Raw genomic sequence first — 19,587 nt, forward strand, 5'->3', positions numbered from 1 at the left:
GAACCCCTCACGCACGCCCGAGGAGGAAAGGAAGACCAATCCGCTGGAGGCCGCCGACGCTCTCTGCTCATGGCAACGCCGTCGAATGACTGCAGCAGCGCATGACACCTCGAAAGAAAGGACATGGAAGAGGGATGTGAAACCAATTAGTTCCTTTCGGTGCACATATAAGCTCTGCCAGACGAGATGAGGATGCAAGCAGGCATGGAAATCAAGTACCTCGGCGAATTCCTCAGTGGCCATTGGCGCCGGTCTGCGTCTCGACGAAGAGGGCCACCCGCTAGTGGCCATTATCCAAGTCATGTTCTTGTTCCCTCTTCGCCTCGAGGGGGTTTGCCTTGGTGGTCTGACGTGGACCTATGCCAGGGTCGCCGAGAAGGCAGTGAGGCGCCGACGGAACAGGATCAGGATCCCCTCCCAGGCGGGCGGCGCCATCCACGTCGGGCATGAAGAGAGCCGATGGGAAGGAGGGGAGGTGGGGGAGAAGGGGAGACCAGCGGCGGCTAGGGATTGCGGGCAGAGAGACGTGCGTAGTTGGGTGGTTTTTCTCCACCAGTTTTGTGTTGCGTTGCGTGCACCGATATAGGAAAGAAATTGGTGGATTGATTCCTTCCCTCGGTGGTGTGGAACGAAACGAGGAAAAAATCAATTGAGGGGAAGTCCTGTCGATCGATGAGAGGAGTACTAACAAACGAGCGAACGAACGACCCATGGACTCCTCCTTTAGGAGTAGAGAAAATGAAAGAGTGGATGATGCGAAGTCTGTTTGCTGAAGGTTTGCTCTTGTAGAATGTTCATTTTATCCTGCGTACTCGTTGCATCATCCACTCTTTGTGCATCATAATTTTGTGCAAAGAACTCCATTACCGTCAACGTTATTCCAGCATCACGATGATGCAGAGGCCAAGTTATCCTCCTTAAAAAAAACCAATGTAATTCAAGGTAAACAGTAGCATGCTATTATTATTACATATCTTCGTCACTTGTAGTTGTAAGCTCAAATAAACCACTGACATATATATTGGAAATAAATATTCGAGCTCACATATATGATTGTTCAAAAAATATGGGAATATGTGGAACCTGTATAGCACGTACACTGAATCACATACATACATACAGATGTATTAACAAGCAAGTCTAAGATCGGCCGATCGAAACATACATGCGTAGTATATCAATTGGACCATTGAAATGTACGTATGTATGAGTAGCACACAAACTATTATTGATCATACCCTAAAACGAAATCCTGCAGATTCATGGAGTTTCCGCCTGCTTGCAGCTGGAGCTGCTGGCCGCCGGTCGTAGGAACATAGTGATCGCAGGACGCCATCCACGTGGAGAACTTCTCGTCGGCACCGACGACGGCGCCGCCATCCGGGCACTGCAGCTCCGGCAGCGGAGGAACTCCGCCTTGAAAGGCTCCGGCCGCGGCCAGCTGCTTGCTGTAGAGGAAGTCGTACAGCTCGTCGACGTGGCCGTAGCCGAAGCCACCGCCTACCATTGACCCCGAGCTCATCTCGACGGTACTGGCCACTCCAGCGGCCTCGCCGGCAGCAGAGCCAAACCCTAGCTTGGAGGCGGATCGCTCCTCGAAACCTCCCGGCACCGGCATGTCGTAGCTCGCGCCAGCGGAAGGGTTTAGCTGTTGCTCGGCTTCCACGACGTCCGCGGCGGCAAGGGAGTGACCGTGACTGACGGTCGTCATGGCAACGGCGTCCGTCGGTGGCTCGAGCTTCGGCCACTGCGGCGGCGCGTTGCTGGCGCCGCAGCCGAACGCGCTGTAGAGTCCCTGCAGGCGCATGTGGAGCTGGATCCGCTCCAGCGCTGACGAGCTGAGTGCCGCGGTGGTGCCGTTAGCGTTCCCGCTGCTGCTGGCGCCGCCGCCGCCCGCCGCCAGGTAGGAGTAGGGCATCGGCGCGTCTTGGCTGGCGCGCTGCAGGCGGCGGGACGGCGCGCGCTTGCCGAGGAGCTTCTTCTTGAGCTTGGTGTTCCAGTAGTTCTTGATGTCGTTGTCCGTTCTCCCCGGCAGCTGCGCCGCGATGATCGACCACCTGAATCCATGATCCATCGTGCGTTAATTAGTAAGCATTTTTAGTGTATCTAGCTAGCCTTAAGAGGTCGATCTATCTATCGATGTGATTAATTTTATGGATCGGGAGAAATTTATGGGGAATTTGCGAACGGGGTGCATGCGATGAGGAAGGGGAAATTGAGGTTAGGTAACTAATTGATTACCTGCTGCCGATACTAATGTAGAGGCTGCAAATGATGTGCTCCTCTTCCTCTGTGAAGTCACCGTGCTTGATGTTTGGCCTCAGATAGTTGAGCCATCTCAGCCTGCAACTTTTGCCGCACCTCTTCAGCCCTGCACAACCAAACATTCGTAGATCTTCAGTGACAATTTAGCAAGAACACATCATTCAGGAAATTACATAGTACAAGAAAAAATGATTGAATTGCCAGTACAAAAATTAATTAGCTGTTAAACGTATGCACGAAACTGTAGAGGCATAGTACTGGAGATCACATGCCCTACAATAATTATCAATGCATCAGTAAAGTAGTTTAAGGCCTAATCACATGTTCTTACTTCATGCAATTACCATGATCCTAGTTTCCATATTTTATAGTAGAAAGGAAAGTTGCTTCTTTGTCAAGCTGATCGATCCCATCTAACTAGATCTGTCACCCTAGGACAAACAAATAGGCCAAACCATGGATGGAACATCGTAGCTAGCTTTCTATCCAACAAAAGTTTAAGAACAACCAACTGTAATTCCATTGGTTGCAACTGAAAACTACAGCTAGCTCGCTTGAATCAGGTACCAAACCCCAGGGTGGAACCATACAGATAGCACCAACATTGGTTCTGGCTCAAGGTGTATAATTGAGAAAAAGGAGGTGGATGTGCTTAGAAAGCTGAAATCAACAGGACACAAATATATCTATCCACCATGTAAAAATGTTCCCTTTCAGATTGACCAAACGTGAAAAAGCATACAGTGGCGGTACTGGCTATGGCTAGTTCCTCCGGGTGGTAGCTAGGTAGCTATATCCATGTCTTGCAACATTAATAGCGGCCCATTTATGGGAAAGAAGAGACAGATCAGACTTGACCAAATCGAGGAGAGAGAGGGGGGTGCAGTTAACCACAAGATTAGGTTCGACTGCTCAAGGCAAGAGCGCGCGCGCTGGTCAATCAAAGGTCGGCACAACGGAAAAAGGAGACCACCGGCCGGCCACCGCCCAGCGATATATGGTACTCAGGGGTTGAAGAAGAGAGAGACAAGAGGGGCGTACCGATCTTCTGCGGCAGGGCGATCCAGTTGCCGCCGGTGCCGTTCTCGTCGATGTAGGCCTTGAGCTTGGCGTCCTCCTCCGGCGACCAAGGCCCCTTCTTGACCGTCGCCTTGTCGCAGCACGGCGCCCTCCCCATGGCCGCCCGGTGGGGTGGGATCGGTCGTCGAAGTCGATCGACCTCCTCTCCTCCTCTTCTTCCTCCTCCCGACGCGACAGCGACAGCAAGCCGGCCGGAGAAGAGATCGGAGATCAACTGATCAGCTCGATCGAAAAAAACTGAGCTCGATCGAGCAGTAGAAGCGGCGGCGATCGATGTAGGCAGCTGCGTTGGACTAGGGCGGCTGCTGGTGTGTTGGACGACTGGGGATGGAGTAGTGACGGGTGTGTGGGTTTGGGAAGAGACGAGGAAGGTGATGTGGGGAGCTTTATAGCCGGGATCGCGCGGACAGCGGGAGAGAAACTCGGGGGTGCCTGGCTCTGGCAGCGCGCCTTGCCTTATGATGTGACGGTTGCTGCCGCGCAGGGACAACGGGGTCCGGTCCTCTCCTCGCCAGGGCTTCTGCTACCATGCACCACCCAGGATCTTCTCTGCCCAACAAACTCTGCATGCATGTACACCTTTTTTAGAGAGAGAACTGTGCATGTACACGTTTTGGTCACCATGGATGTGCATTTTGACGAGAAGAAAACGAATCTTGGCATTTGAGATGGTGGCATGGGAATTGTTCCATTGGTTTGGCTGGTGTGACTTGCTCGGGTTTTTTCATGCTTGATACAATAAAGATAGTTGTGTGCATCACAATGATGCATAGAACGGGGTCAACCCCTTTTAAGAAAAACAGATGATGAGCTGCTGTTACAACTAGCACACGCATCTAATCCAAACTAAAGCGAATAACGGATGACTCCCGCAGAAGGCAAACATGTTCAGAAAGGGGTCGTTGTTCTTGTGCGCGTCATTGTAACCAATTGAAGGTTTTCACTATGGAGAACAAGGACCTTACTACAATGACAGCGCCTTCACGGCAGAGAGGAGGCTCGTTCTCTTCTATTCTTGATCCATCCACACATCTACATATCTAGGGATTTCACTCTGAAACTATAGTGTCACTGTATGCACCAAACTATTCTACTGCATTTTTTAATTTGTGTGTCAAAAGGTGTGAAACTTTTCTAGATTTTTCAGCATGACAGTGTTGATTTTACAGGATTTAAAAAAATGTTGTATACTTTGAATTTTTCGTCAAAATTTGACCAAAGCAGGGCTGAAATTGAATTTATGTTGTACTTTGTTATCAACAAAGTGTGAAATTTTCCCAGCTTTGTCAGCATCGTAGTCTTGACTTTACAGAATTTTGTTAAAAAAAATATGTACACTTTGAATTTTGGTCAAAATTTGACCAAAAGGGGCTAAAATTGAATTTCTACCATACTTTTAAATATGTTTGTCAACAAAGTGTGAAATTTTCCCAGATTGGTCACGATGGTAGTGTTAATTTTACAGAATGCTTTCAAGCTTTTCTAAACACTTTGGGTTTTTGTTCAAAATTTGAATAAAGGGGGTTGGAATTGAGTTTCTACTGTACTTTTAAACCTATAAGTCAAAAAAAGTGTGAGGATTTCCCAGATGTATCAGCATGGCAGTGTTGATTTTATAGATTTTTTTTCTAGATACTTCGAATTTTTGGTCAAAATTTGACCAAAGAGTAGGTGCTGATGTGGCACGCTGCCGGTCAATTCGATCGAATACCTGCCACGTATGCCAAACTCACCTTAGAGCAAGTTCCAGGTTCTAGCTAGTAATGGAGTTCAGGGTTGTAAATTTAACTATGGCATGAGTTCGGGGTTGAAATATGCATTTCTCTCTATGACAAAATTACTCTAACTTGGCCCTTTTGCATCATATATATGAGAGTTTGGCGGCGTTGAGGATGTCGACCTCGGCCATCGGGGTGACGAGTTCTCTTCAACTTCGGCCGCAAGTGTTAGGCTTGGTCATGTATGCATCGGTTTTCACCCGGTTTTTCGCTAATTAACTAAGGCATATATTTTACCTAAACAGGCAAAGCTTATTAATTGCATTGGTCCTTTTCCTCTCCTTGTGTAAAATGCTGCATGGTTAGCAAAAAAGAAAAACATGCATTTCAGCCTGAAGCGTTCATCCAAGTCATGCATGCTTGGAACACAAGCTAGTACGTAGCTTGCTCTCCGGTCCTGCCGCGCGCAACCGATCCTAGGTCAGGGACGTCTGGCTGGCGTGTGCGACGGCTACTAGACCTCATCTCGCATCCTTTTCTTCTCGCTGCCTGCCTACCTTTCCCCCAGATTTATTCCTGTCCCGAGACCTCATCACATGCATCTCCATGCCATTGACGAATTCCTCTCTCAGATCCAAGTCCAACACCGTGCGTACCTTCTCATCATATGCCCTTCGATCACACAAGCCCTCCAGGGTTCAGACCTAACGCTGTATGTAGTTATATAGTAGTAACAGATGTCGCAATATGGGCTGGACTGCCCGAGCGACTTTTAGGGCATCACCCCAGTCTGAAGACGTACCACTATATTGCCACTGTTCTGTTCAAACGACGCATGCATTGACTAGCTATCACGTACTAGTATCACATGAGTAGATTATTGTTGCATTGGCAGATGGTCCAAGTAGCCGGGCTAGCCGAAGCAGGAGGAGAAGTGCTAGTGCGTGTTTTCAACTACAGTAAATTACTAATTAACTTGACAAACACGTATACGACGCAATGAGCTCACCACCATCAGCTACATATGCCTGTCCATATATTTACGGAAGTTTGTATTTGAACCAACCTGGGCTATTTTCTGCATACGCCTACGTACGTGCTTGCTGCTGCAGCCTGCAGGGATCGATCAAAGAAGCCGCGTTATAAAGAATGATGCAACCTAAAAGTTCTACAACAAGTTAGCCGTCGATCTCCATGGAAACGCTCGTGTACTTTCGATCGCACGCACGTTATCATGCACGTACGTACGTACAGCTCCGCTTTTTCCCGGCATTGTTGAACTGATCCAAGTTGAGGTTCAGAGAACGTGTCAATGTCCAAGAAAAGACATAGAAATCAAAGGGGAAACTAAGGGTTAATATATTCACAGGAAAGACAGGGACAGATTGTGAATATCCATCACAGTATTTATTGCCGGCAGTCTGGCATGCTGCCTAAATCGGCAGTCTCCCAGTTAACAGGTTGGGGAGAGTTCATGCATGTATGTAGTATGTTGTTTGTTTTGACCGTCTCTTCACCCAGTAGTCCTCCTCCATGCTGCAGGCTGTGCCCTGTTTTCTTGTACCACCTAACTAACTTGGAAATTTTCGTTCACCTATGGAACGCTACATGTGTCATGTGTGTATCTTGGAGGTACTAGCATCTAGGAGCCCTAGAAGAAAAGGGAAGGGTGGAAATGATTAACAATGGCCCAGTTTCATGGGTAGCTGCAGGTAACTAACTATTTACAGTCATATATACCCAACAACTCTAACTAACTAGTATCATCATTGGACAGTGATATAAAGAAAATCACCTACAAGTACAACCAATACATGTGCATCCAAGTGAATGGAACTAGTACTATTATTTACTATGACAAATTCATCTCGAGGACTAGCAGCCGGTTGAGTAGCCTTCAATTCCCTTGCTACTAATTTACCTTGACATGACACATAATCTTGAGGACTAGTAGCTGATTGAGTACTATTTAATTCCATGCATCTAGTTGGCTCTCATTTGCTACTGTGTAGACAAGTGGCCAAGGTCCACCTCCAAATTTATGCACCGAGGAGGAAGGTCCAAACAGGAAGGGGTTGAGAATTAATGGCAAAAGCTAGCACTTTACATTTCATATTAATAGCGCTAAACAAGTGTTAATCACGTTGGCGTGAAATCAAACTCTCACGCATTGACCTTAGTTTGATGAGTCATGGACATTCTATTTCTTTTCTTAGTAATCAGCGTACAGAGGTGCTAAGCCCACGACGACGATGCACACATCGCATTCAACCATGACCCATTGGTCCCACCGTCAGCGACCCGAGGTGAAGCCGGCAATGGTAAATCGACCCGACGGGTGCAGAATGAGCCATCACCTTTTTCCGAAAAGGCAATCCGGGTTAATCCGGCATGATCAAGTCCACAGGATAGACTTTGTTAGCCCTAAAGCAAGGATGGCTTAAAATATGCACACCTTCATATGGCAGCAGGGAGAAAGGATTGGAGGAGTCATTTGGGATTTTCCCGCTTGTCATTTCCTGCGAGGTCATATTCCCCATGCATACACGGCCTGTCATCAGCAACTTGACACAGTCTTAAATCTTGGCATGAGGAAAAGAGAGATGAGCACAACGGAAAAAGTTGGGGAAAAGGCAGTGGGGGAATAACCGGATATACATATCTTTGATGAGCCACATTGGAGTCTAGCATTTGAAGCCATGCATGCATAATAGTAGTACTTGACCTAAAGAGAGGCTGTACCCCAAAGCAAAGTACATGATGCATGCACTGCTTATATTAAGGCACATTGCTAAAGCAATCAAAGGTGATGTACAGGGTATGATTTGTGCCACAAGGGGAGAGGGGGGAACTTGCCACCCAAATATCCGCGGTGACGTAACTCCGTCATCAATTCCGTCAAATCTAAGATACTATAAACACACATTTATTCCCCGTGGATATATACATATACACCACATGCCGTGCCGACACGGTTTCGCCAACGCGACACGAGTTTGAACGGCCAAGATGAGAACACGTGCCAGTGACATCGATTTCTGACCACACAATTCGCGGCCAAGTAATATATGTATATACCCTGTGAGCGAGGGATAGACCGCCGAGGGCCAAAACATGTACATGGATCCAAGAAGAAGGCCTTGCAACTCTTAACTTTATCGCCACCACCATCATGCACGTATCACATACGCCCTGTCAATCCGTTTTCCGGAAGTGGTATTTATCATTTTGGCCGTGTCCAAATATGCACCCCATGCCGTGCCGACACGGTTTCGCCAACGCGACACGGTTTGGACGGCCGAGATGACAACGCGTGCCAGTGACATCGATTTCTGACCGGACAATTCGCGGCCATGTAATATATATACCCCATGAGCGACGGATAGATCGCCGAGGGCCGAAACATGTACATGGATCCAAGACGTGCAAGAACAAGGCCTTGCAACTTTTAACTTTATCACATATACGCCCTGTCAATCCGTTTTCCGGAAGTGATATTTATGTTTCGGCGGTGTCCAAATAACAGGTGCCACGGGGGCTCATGGCCCTTCTGCCGGTTAGGAGAAAGCGCCACCCTTTCCCCCGACAGGCTAGCCGGGGATTGGACCGGGCGTCAAGCCGATGGAGCACCTGTCTGTCCCTAGGCCCGCCCCCTGCTGCTCCTGCTCGTATCATTGGCAAATGATGCACAACGGCATGGCAAAAGGCTACTAGGACTAGTAGCTGCATTGCTGCACACTGACACTGCAATTTCACTGCCCCTGACAGCCAGCAGTTGACGCTTGACACGGTGGCCCATGTCGCCAACCTAATTTATCAGCGCTCTTCCAGCAAGTGAATATGTAAGTATAGAAAATTTTGGCCCGATAAGGCGATAATTTTAGAGCAGAAATAAGTTGAAAAAAAAGAAAGAACAGTCACACTGTCCAGCTAAGCTCTTCTACTTACTATATGAATAACCATAGAAAGCTCTGATTATCTAGTATATATCCATGGCGAGGTTGACAGTGGTTGCTGGCTGCTACGGGTCAAACCGAATGTGCTTGGTCCTGAAGCAACGAGCAATATATCCACATCACTAACCATGCACCAATTTACTTTCTTTGCATGCCACGTTTAAAAATGGGCACCTTTCTGCTGAAAGAAAAAATAGTGTTACCTTCTCAACTGTTTCGTGTCCGTCGTGACGCCTCACATATATATGAGCACTGAAAATAAGTGTCGCAGTTTTGAGCTAAGGTTAGTTCAATCCTGGTTCAAAACCGTGACACTTCCTTATTATTATAGCTCGAATGGAGTATTAAATAAAAGAGGACAAGGAAGACGCATACCTCACACACACGCACGCAAGTCCAGTGCAGTGCTCACGCTGAAGGCTGGAGCTCAACTGTTTCGTGTCAGTCGTGACCCTCACATATATATGGGCACTTCGTGAGCTATCTCCGATCCAAAATAAGCGTCACAGTTTTAAACTAAGGTTAGTTCAACCCTCGTTCAAAATTGCGACACTTATTACGGATCGGAGCGAGTACTTGAATAAAAGAGCACAAGGAAGACGCACACCTCACGCACACGCACGCAAGTCCAATGAAGTACTCACGCTGGAGGCTGGAGCCCATGCACATGGATAGCGTCCTGGCCAATCCATCCATCGATCGGAAGCTGATCATCAACATCTACCCAGCTACATGAACTCACCCCGGGCACAAACGCAGGCAGATCAGACGAGTCGCTGCCACCCTAGCTATGCTAATGAAAAGGAACTTGGCTTTAACTTAGCCGCGGCAGGTGTCGTGACGAAACCGCGCTGGCGTGCCGGGGAAATCTCACCCCGGAGATTCCCGTCGCTGCAACCGTCGCGTTGCCGGCCGGGGCTGCCATAGGAGATTGATTGGCAGTGGTACAGGGGAAGGAAAAGGCTCTAGCTTTACCCCGCACGCAGCTGTTCAAATTCCGTCAAGTCGGATACGACCAAAGGGCCGGCGCCAAGGCACGCCTGAATATTCAAATGAATTCCACCAGGCTTTTTTGTGTGAGACGTTCAGGAATTCAGGGTCAGCATTTGGGAGTTACTGCACTGCACAGGACCAGAGATCTTTCAGCCAATCTAATATTGTACTGTAGTTATTTGACTTTAACCTGTCAGGAACTGGATAGGGAGTAAACTGCCAGCCTCTCGGAGCTGATAACATGAAGAGATTTGCTCCCCGAAAAAGGGGAGCAACTTTGCGTCTGCATTTTACCATGACCCATCTAGGAGGTGAAACCACCAACCTCCTAGTCATGAGGCGTTAAATCATGAATTCATGCTGACGGGAAATCTGGTGGAGCGGTACAATTTTTCTCCGGCAACAGTGCCCTGGGTACACGGAACCGCGGGCGTGAGGACACCTGCATGATCTAGGCAAAAGAGGATACAGTGCAAGCACAACCCTCAAGTCCAGGAAACTGTGCGAGCACATCATTGTGATGGCAAGGCTTGGAGCTGTCATTTCTGCATGCCCGAGAATGGCAAGAAACTGAGATAACCCGACTTCCCTCTTGGTAAGCAGGCACGTCGATCCATCACTCACCCACACACATTATCGTCAACAAGAACAGTTGACAGTAAACGGGCACAGTAGAAACCATTCAACTGGTATGGATTGCAATCACAACAGTTGCAAGCATGCACGCTCAAGTCAGCCAGCATGAACCCTAACAAGCTATGTGTAGCTTTTTTTTTTTTTGAGTGCTAGCTATGTGTAGCTGGATAGCCTGCTGTCGTGTCTCAGCAAGAGGCCGGCCAGCCAAGCTGTGCCACACCTACCATCCATCCATCCAGGATGTGCCACACACACAATCACAATCACAATCACGCAGCAGACCATCCCCTCTGTCGTCTGTCCCGGGGCGCTTTTGACTTGTCACCTACGCGCACAAACCCTGGATAATGTCCAGCTCCTTCCAGGAGACAGATCACACATACATACGGATCATTCTGAAATTCCTCCCGTTGAATCATCGGCGAGGCGCAATCCGACGAGCAGAAGAGATCGAAAAGCGGCGACGGCCGACGACGATTTGTTTACGTGGTTTTGACTTTGGGTGCTGTTTCTGGCGCTAAGATAATGCTAACATCCGGCTAATTGTGCGGTTTGGTGAGGAATTGTGACGGGTGCCTGCAGGCCTGGCTAATCAGTGGTGGAGACAAGCATTACACAATGCCTACCCTAAAGCAGCCTCACATGAACCATGCTTGCCCTAAAATAGCTCGAGTACAGATGTACCATAAGAGATGAGATGGTTAAGGACAAGGAGCAGTGTGTGATGAGTTAATGGCACTGTGCAATGTCAACATGCAGTAGCTCACTGCATTATTGAAGACAGGGAGATGCACATCAGACTGAACCATAACCTAAGTTAAAGCAGAACTCATCCTCATATGTTACTGCTCTATACTATGTAATCTTGGTCTGGTAGCAGTTGTAAACCGCAGTCAAATGAGCTCCCAAAGAGGAGAGAAAAGAAGAGAGAAAGTCAGACAGGCACAGTACTGAGAATGAGAATCTCAGAATGTTCCGAGACAGCAAGCGTACAACCATAAACTTCATGGAGCAGAGCAACCTAAACAGGACCCTTCATTAGTTAATGCTAACTTGGCAGAACTATAAGCAAATGAGAAAATATGTGGGGCTCAGTCAGTCTCAGTGGACACATTTTCTTAAGTGATCCAGCACAGTGCAGATTTGGTAAGCCTGCCTCCAGAACGACATTACCAAGCTAGGTTCTGGTGGCCACACTGAGTTTCATCAGAGGCACATTCAAATCGGTTACCACTGAACAATAATTACCAAGCAAGCACCAAGACTGGCGGGATCATGGCTGTGAAAAGATATATATACAGGAAAGAACATTTTCGAGGCGGCCCGCAAATCTTATTCGTGAACTATGTACAATCTGAATAAGGATATCTCTTGTTCAGAGTTTGTTCCCTCTTTTCTCAGGACACAATCGTATGAAAAAAAAGGGATAACTGTGTCCAGCTTTGAACCGTGTCTAGTCCCGTGCAACATCTAACATGCGCCGGACGGAGCGGGCCAAAATTTATTTACATTACAAACCCCAACAGTTCCCATCATGAGGAATGGACAGATGCAATATATATCGTACTGAAGGCACACGGCGGCAGCTGACGACTCCTGCAGGCAGGAAATGGAGAAGTCACGTTTGCTAGAACCATTTCAAAATTTTGTCAAACGAACAGGGGAGAGAAACCACCCGCTCACATCAAATACGCTTCTAGAACCGTCCGTGATGAGTTTTTCCTGCCATGGAAGGCCTTCATAAAATCTCATTTCAACTAGGATAAACCGAGATGCTGCCAAGACACATGTAACATATATTCCGGGTTTGCCTTCCTCTTGTCAGGGAACTGGGCATGGGATTCTTTACATGCCTCTTCACGTTGTAATAACTTGAGCCTCTTATTTAACATTCATTGCTGCGGCCATTTTCCGCAACCTTTGAGATATTTCAGTGAAGGATGGCCTTTGAGCTGGTTCACCAGCCCAACTACCTTCCATCAATGATTTCCATTCAGGATCGCACCAGGATGGGATCTGAGGACGAAGAGAATTGTTCACGATGCCCCCTACAAAGTGGACATGATAATTAGCTCCACAGGATGGTGTTAACCACAAGGATCAACATCTTACTACAGGTGCCTGACTAATAGTATTTGATAAGCACAAAAGGTATCTCCTCTTTGCAATAACAAGCATGACTAATATATGATAAGCACAAAAGGTATCTCCTATTTGCAATAACAAGCATCAACATCTTACTACAGGTGCATGACTAGTTTTTTTTAAGCAGAAAAGGTATCTCCTCTTTGCAGTAACCTGTGCTGAATAAAGTACAGCGCAAGTAGGGGAACAGCACTGTTATTATTTAGTTTCACTGATTCCAATACATCTCGTTTGTTTACCTGCATTATTTAACACTTAAATAATAAATATGTATAGCATTTATCACTGAAACGCGTCCAGATATTTACATCTAACCATTTCCATTAGCTCACCCTCCAAAGCCTTTCGAAGTTTCCCGCAAATAAGTTTTTCAAAATTGTATCAGAACATACAGAGAAATTCACAAAGGAAGAAAATGTCCAACAAGTATGTTTTTGCAGCCCTGAAACAAGTTGCTCAAACTGATACACGTGCACCCAAAAAAAACTTATACAAAGACAAAGGTCTCATCGGAAACCAAAATGTAGCAATCAACATAACTTAAGTTTCGAACGTTACCAATAATTTCAGCTGCACGCATATCAGAATACGGGTCGTCCCCGGTAAGTAGCTCCCACATCACAATACCAAATGAGTAGACATCAATCTACAAAATAAAGTTAATTGGCTTTTCGTCAGAACATTAAAAGTTATACACTGTTTACAGATTATATAGCTTGCCAAATAAAAAAAAGGTTCTTCTAGAACAAGCACTATTACCTTCTCTGACACCATATCACTTTTCCCACTCAACAGCTCGGGTGCCATCCATGGTAAGGTTCCTCTAACACCACCAGACACCAAAGTATGCTGCTTCACCTTTGATAGACCAAGATCACCAATCTGGTCCAGAAGTATCCAGATAGGATGAAACAGTCAGGGAGTAATGTATTGAATTCAAAAACACGGAGTGTAGGCAAATAGAGAAGGAGAAGCAATGAAGGGAACGAGTGGGGATCAAACCTTGCAGATCGGTCGTTGCGGATCTCTCATGTTTACCAGTAGGTTCTCACACTTGAGATCGAAATGGACGATATTTTTCCCATGCAAATATTCCATGCCAAATGCAGCATCCATGGCCAATATAACCCTTTTGCGGCGATCAATTGTCCTATGCAGTTCCTATAAGATTAGAATTTGGATATGGGAGAAATAAGAAATCAAACTGTTCTTCGATCAAACAAGCAGTACCTGTCTTTTTTCCTCAGGAATTGTTTGAGAGACCCATTGACCATAAACTCGGTAACAGTCGCTAAGCTTCCATCAGGACCATCACGAACAACACCATAAAATGAAACTACATTTGGATGATGAAGCGAGCTCAGGATCTGAGCTTCTTTCCAGAAATCCGCTATCTGCAAATAAATCAGAACTTGAGGCGTTTTCCATGAGACCAAACCATTACCACAGCGAACCTATAAACATTTTCTCAAAAAAAATCATGAACATAAACCATCTTTATTATACTATTAGTATCTATACCCCTATATAGTGTGCGAATAACTTTGAAAGTTGGTCGTTGGATGAAGCCAATCCGACGGTACAGAGATGGCAAATCCGAGCACTACTGGCCGTTGGATATCATCTACATTCCACCAGATTCTGCCACATATACAATCTAGAAGACTCCATGGTTGAACTTAAGCATAATGCACAAACTTCAAAACACAAGTACTTCTCCTTTGTTCTCTAGAATCTTCCATATCTTAATTGCCCAAACTTTTTTTTCTAAATGAATGTCACTTTTTGTTTTTACTTTATGCTTTACAATGCACAATTCCATGAATCTTAAAATAGATTTTTTTTATAAAACTAATTGATTTTGGGTGAGATGAACTATAAGAATTAAACAAACATCTACATCATGCATATATGACTCAAAACTTACATGCTATAGTGTGGTATTTATTCATAATTTGGTTACCAAATCTCATGCGTGCAATGCACGTGTACCTTACTAGTATATACAGGCAGCCAAGGCTTCCATTACTTTTTTACTTGAGAAAAGGAACCTATCCACAGCCACTTTTTTTCTACGGAACATGAAATTACTCCAGTATTAGATGAGTAGAGGTAAGAGGTTTTGACCCTGAAATAGGTAAAGAGAAATTTTGCTATGCTGCCAATCCTTAAGTCGACAACTAACAAGGAAATAAAGCATACCAAGCGCTCTCTCTCGGATGGCCTTCCGTCAAAGCAACTAGCTTTTATTCTTTTGATGGCAACATCACATCCCCTCCATTTACCATGAAAGACTGACCCATAAGTACCCGAACCAAGCTCTCTGATTTCCTCCAGATCATCATTTTTTATAGTCTGCATGAACACAAAAGTATAAATAGGACATAAGCTAAAAATAAATAGGACCACACATCAAGAGATCAGCAAGTGACCTGTAATCCTTTAGACAAGGCTTCAGCTTCAGCGGGTGTAGATTCGATCCCAGAACTTTTGTGCTGGTCGCAGCTTCCATGCACATCAGGGTCCTGATCTCCATCAGTATTCTGCAGATGAAAGGATTTGAGTGGAGAGCATTAGGTAGTTTAATGCTTAATGTGTTTGTTCAAGTATTACTCACAGCAGACGTTACCTCGTCAAACTTCTTTCCATCATTGTCATTATCACAAACAGGTGAATTTGCAGGACGAGCATCTGGCTGAACCTCTACTGGCTTCTCAGACTCTTCCAGTGCGGCCTTTTTAACAGAGGCAACAAACTCTGGAAGGATATTTAATCTGGTCTCCGATATATCCCCAAACTGCTGCAATGCTACAGCTCCACCATCATGTTCTGTAGGTTTGCCCCGTTGGAGATCAACTCCAACATTGTGAACCAAGGTGCTAGGGTCACTTGCAGCGTGTGAAGGTTTTGTTTCAATCACATTTTGAGTGTGCCTTTCATCATCTGCTCCTTCAAATTTCTTTGCTGTGTTAATGTCCATCCTGGACAAATGATCAGCAAGGGGTACCGCAGCAACAGATACCTTACCATCAAGCGGTGCTAGCATGGGTCCAGCGGATGCTCTTTCAGGAAAAAATTCTACCAATGGAGCTCCAGGTTGCTGCTGGACTGATTCTGGGGCAAAGAAAGGCTGAACATACTGAGCAGTATTTGGACCTGACCGAGGACCAAGGGAAGAAGGGTTTTCAACAACGGCAGGAATATCATGTCCAACGATTCTATATGGTATGTTGCCATTGGGTGAAGGCCATGGATTTGGGACTCGGTCATATGCAGGCATACCAGGAATCCTTGGACTAACATCACCTGTGTTTCTGACAAAGTTGGAGTTGATGCTCCCATTTGGGATCGGCAGGTGTGGTGATTCATATGATGAGCCCGTGTGAGCAGGGCTGCTTGCTCTCCTTCTCATGGATTGAAGTGGCGGCAAGTTCTGCTGCATTTGGTAAAAGGTATCACCACCATATGTTGAAGTATGGCTGTAATGCTGGCCTGTCGATTCTTCAAAACCTGATGTCTGGACATAGGAGCCACTACTTACAACTTGTTGGTTATGATATGCATCATTGATATGCTCGCCACTGCCATGATAATAGTGGGGACTTTCATGGCTTGAGCGACTGTGAGATGTTGAATGCATGTCATAGACTTTGCTGGGTGCAAATGCAGAATTAGCTGAGTTGCTATCAGCGTACGGATCCATCACTCTACCATTAGGAGGCAGATTCAACCTTGGATCCTCATAACGTTGATGGCTTTGGTTGGGATGCACATGCCAAGATCTATCATGAGAATGTGATTCATTGTAGAACATGGGAGGGTGACCACCAGTTTGCTCTTTCACATAAATACCATTTTCCAGTCTAACATCTTGGCCTACAACATAATGCTCACCAGGACGACCATAATCTGGACGCGGATTAGCAGGGTGAGCAGAATACTCATTCGCCATGCTCGATTGATCAAAATGTTGTTGGACTGGCCTCCAACGGGGATCCATATAACGAGGATCACTCACTGAACCTTGACCCTTCTGGAATGACGAACGGGAGTCATATACACTGTTTCCATCCAAGAAATTGCCGGAGCGGCCCAAATTCCCTGGGAAGCCAGCATTTTGCTGAATTACAGCACCAGGTGGAAGCCAGACCAAGTTATCCACATGTGGCGGTGACTGCGCCTCGTAATGCCGATATTTTGGTGATTGCCTCACAAAGTCATCAGGAATCCTCTCATCAAAGTCCTCTGCTCCAACTTGAAACCTTGCAGATGATGGTGAAATGGGAAAATCCCTTGGATCAGGCACACCATACTGCCCCGGAGAGATATATGCAGGGCTCCAAGGAGAATCCATCTCCGCATACCGCTGATTATGTGAGGCACGAGGAACATTCAAATGCCGCAGGCCAGCAATATCAGGAATTCCTGACTCATTACCTCCGATGCCAAAAAGCTGCTCCACTGATACAGGAGATGAAGGTGACCTCATGTCACCAAGGCTATTAAGCGCATCGACATACCTCCTCTCTGTCTCCCGCTCATCCCCATGGTAATGCACAGCTGCTGACGCAGCCTCATCATCCAGGTGCTGCGAGAATAAGAAGACCCTGAGCCGAGTGAACCCCTCTCCAGCAGCAATGAGCTTGTCATACTCCTCCATCATGTTCACCACATCATCATCATTAACAACCGAGACAAGTGCATCAAGATCCTCATCAGGCTGCTGGTACTTGATGATGTCGGCATCGTCATAGAGCTCCCGCATCCGCGCCGCCAGGTCGGAGTAAGATATGTCGCGGGGCAGCATGACGATCCTGGTGTCGCCGCCGACGTAGCGGAGACGGCCGTCGAGCGGGCGGGGCAGGATGCTGCCTCCGAAGCTGCAGAGGAACTTGGCCATGCGCGGTGCCCCGTCAGCCTCGGTGCTGCTGGCTGCAGAGGCAGCAGATGGCGCCATGTGTGGCGAGACTGAGTAATCAAGCTGGCTTGAGTTGGATCGGCGCCAGGGCCAAGTACATGAGACGATTGCCAATCCACCAGTCCCAACCAGCTGCTCGTGTTGGCCCCTTCCTGTCGATAGAAAAAATACCGAAATTAGTAGTCCACAGACCAAAGATTTGGCACCTTCCATCCATCATCAGACAAATAAAGACATGAAATCGGACAATTTCAGACAGATTTCGCCAATAACACCTCAGATCAGCCCCTCACCGTCAGACAAACGACAAAATTCTTTCCTAAAAAAAGAATGAGCCGGGGGGGCAATTTCGAAGAATGCGTTGGAGCAGACCAGAATGATTTGCCCGCAAAATCCGAATTCGAAATCTCAAAACAGAATCTACCTGGACCGGAAAATTCCCCAACGGAATTCCCCACCGATCTTGGCCAGATAAAAACAGAAACTCGTTCCGTTTCCTCCCCCCGAAACAGACGGGAAGGAACTAACTTCCAAAAAAACAGGAGAAAACCAGCCGATTGTTCGTGTTGGAGGGAGGAAGAGAGGGAGAGGAGGGAGTGAGGGGATGCTGCTCCGTACCTGCCCCTGGTACGATCCTGGGCTCCCGGGGTCGGCTGAGCAAGCGGGCAGCCGACTTGGGTTCCGGGCGGCGGTGCGGTTGCGCTTTAGGGGCGGGAAAGGGGAGGCGACGAGAGGGGGGGGAGGAGGCGCCCTCCGGATTTGCGGTGGGGAAGTGAGGGATGGGGAGGGGGAAGGCGTGGTGGTGGTGTTGGCTGGGTTGGGGGATTCGGGGCGCGCGGATATTCGCTGGCTCTAGGTATCACGCCGTCAGCGCGGGGGCCATCGCCGGCGCCGCCGCCCACGCGGGACTCGTCGGCGTCGGCGTCAGGTGTGGAAGGAAGGGAAGGGGATGGGCTGGTGTCGTGTGGAGGCGGGCCGCCCGTGCGGGTGCGGCGCGCTACGTGTGGTGGTGGGACGGGAGGGAGGGAAGGGAATGTGGTTTGTTTGCGGCTTGCGCGGACGGGGGAGAGAGAGCCAGAGCCAGAGAGGAGGCGCGGCGCCGGGCCACTCGGGTTGGGCCTGGGGGGATTCCTAGCGGCTCGGGATTTGCGGTGGAGGCGCGGCGGGGCGGCACGTGTGGCGTGATTCTGTTCCGTTTGTGATGACGCGACCCCCGCCCCTCCCGGTTTTATATCGTACCAAGCGAGTTGTGTTCATCGGTTGGGCACTTGGGATTGCCTTGCTTCCTGAGTGCTTCCGCGCCGTCCGTTGCCTGCACGGCAGGGAGTGTCCACGCACGCAAGTATAACAACCAGTCCAGTCCAGTCCAGTGGTTACTTGGTCATCACCTCGACCAGCCGAACGATCTCCATGTGTTTTCCTCGAGTTGCACTGCTTGTCAACTCGGCCATTAATCGATCAGTCCAACTTCCCAACCCAAGGTGCGCCGCAATTGGTTGCCCTGGGGAGCTTCCCGTGTACCGAGTCTCGGCCGGATCGGATCACGCCTGCTGACAGAGCCGAGCCGATCCGATCTGATCGTGTCAGCATTTTTTCACTCTCACGGTCACGGCAGCTGGCCGGAGATGGAGAGGGGCGGGCAGGCAACATGAAGGAGCGAGACCGCCGGCCGGACCAAAGTTCAGCGCACGACCGGCCCACCGACCATCGACTCCTGGACTAGGAGGTATAGCTAGCAGATCAGATCATCCGTAACTTTCACCCGGTCCAATATGCTGGAGACCGAGAATCCATATGAGAATATTGTAGTACATAGTGGCCATGAGAGTTTCTGGAAGCCGGACATGCACGGCCGAACGGAATATATTCCCTTCAT

At 47.7% G+C, this 19,587-nt stretch overlaps 2 protein-coding genes across 3 annotated transcripts; both read right to left on the minus strand.

Moving 5' to 3' along the window:
* Nucleotides 1-1,017: 1,017 nt before the first annotated feature.
* Nucleotides 1,018-3,779, minus strand: LOC123141958 (transcription factor MYB36). Its single transcript, XM_044561003.1, has 3 exons — nt 3,307-3,779; nt 2,242-2,371; nt 1,018-2,057 (listed from the first exon to the last, which is right to left on the minus strand). The coding sequence occupies exons 1-3, from the start codon at nt 3,440-3,442 to the stop codon at nt 1,226-1,228; spliced, it is 1,098 nt and encodes a 365-aa protein (XP_044416938.1). The 5' UTR covers nt 3,443-3,779; the 3' UTR covers nt 1,018-1,225.
* An 8,145-nt stretch (nt 3,780-11,924) lies between these two features.
* Nucleotides 11,925-18,814, minus strand: LOC123145812 (uncharacterized). Of its 2 annotated transcripts, XR_006472470.1 has the most exons (10): nt 18,330-18,813; nt 15,423-17,863; nt 15,226-15,336; nt 14,996-15,148; nt 14,024-14,187; nt 13,796-13,943; nt 13,553-13,675; nt 13,352-13,439; nt 12,332-12,696; nt 11,925-12,244 (listed from the first exon to the last, which is right to left on the minus strand). XR_006472470.1 is itself a non-coding variant. In XM_044565307.1 (9 exons), exons 2-9 carry the CDS (start codon nt 17,748-17,750, stop codon nt 12,530-12,532), a joined length of 3,282 nt encoding a protein of 1,093 aa, XP_044421242.1. In that variant the 5' UTR covers nt 17,751-17,863; nt 18,330-18,814; the 3' UTR covers nt 11,925-12,529. The 2 variants fall into 2 exon arrangements, 1 of the variants encoding a protein (XP_044421242.1); XM_044565307.1 differs by having other exon boundaries at nt 11,925-12,696; nt 18,330-18,814.
* Between the last annotated feature and the right edge of the window lie 773 nt (nt 18,815-19,587).

This window comes from Triticum aestivum, chromosome 6D (genome assembly GCF_018294505.1).
Source record: "Triticum aestivum cultivar Chinese Spring chromosome 6D, IWGSC CS RefSeq v2.1, whole genome shotgun sequence".
Classification (NCBI taxonomy): Eukaryota; Viridiplantae; Streptophyta; class Magnoliopsida; order Poales; family Poaceae; genus Triticum; species Triticum aestivum.

Coding starts and splice junctions, on each gene's coding strand:
- LOC123145812 (XM_044565307.1), bottom strand. CDS start 17,750: ATGGCGCCATCTGCTGCCTCTGCAGCCAGCAGCACCGAGGCTGACGGG. Junction 13,440..13,552: donor GTGATATGGTGTCAGAGAAG/GTAATAGTGCTT, acceptor TTTATTTTGTAG/ATTGATGTCTACTCATTTGG. Junction 12,697..13,351: donor GCGTGCAGCTGAAATTATTG/GTAACGTTCGAA, acceptor TCCACTTTGTAG/GGGGCATCGTGAACAATTCT.
- LOC123141958 (XM_044561003.1), bottom strand. CDS start 3,442: ATGGGGAGGGCGCCGTGCTGCGACAAGGCGACGGTCAAGAAGGGGCCT. Junction 2,372..3,306: donor CGCCCTGCCGCAGAAGATCG/GTACGCCCCTCT, acceptor TTGGTTGTGCAG/GGCTGAAGAGGTGCGGCAAA. Junction 2,058..2,241: donor TACATTAGTATCGGCAGCAG/GTAATCAATTAG, acceptor TCATGGATTCAG/GTGGTCGATCATCGCGGCGC.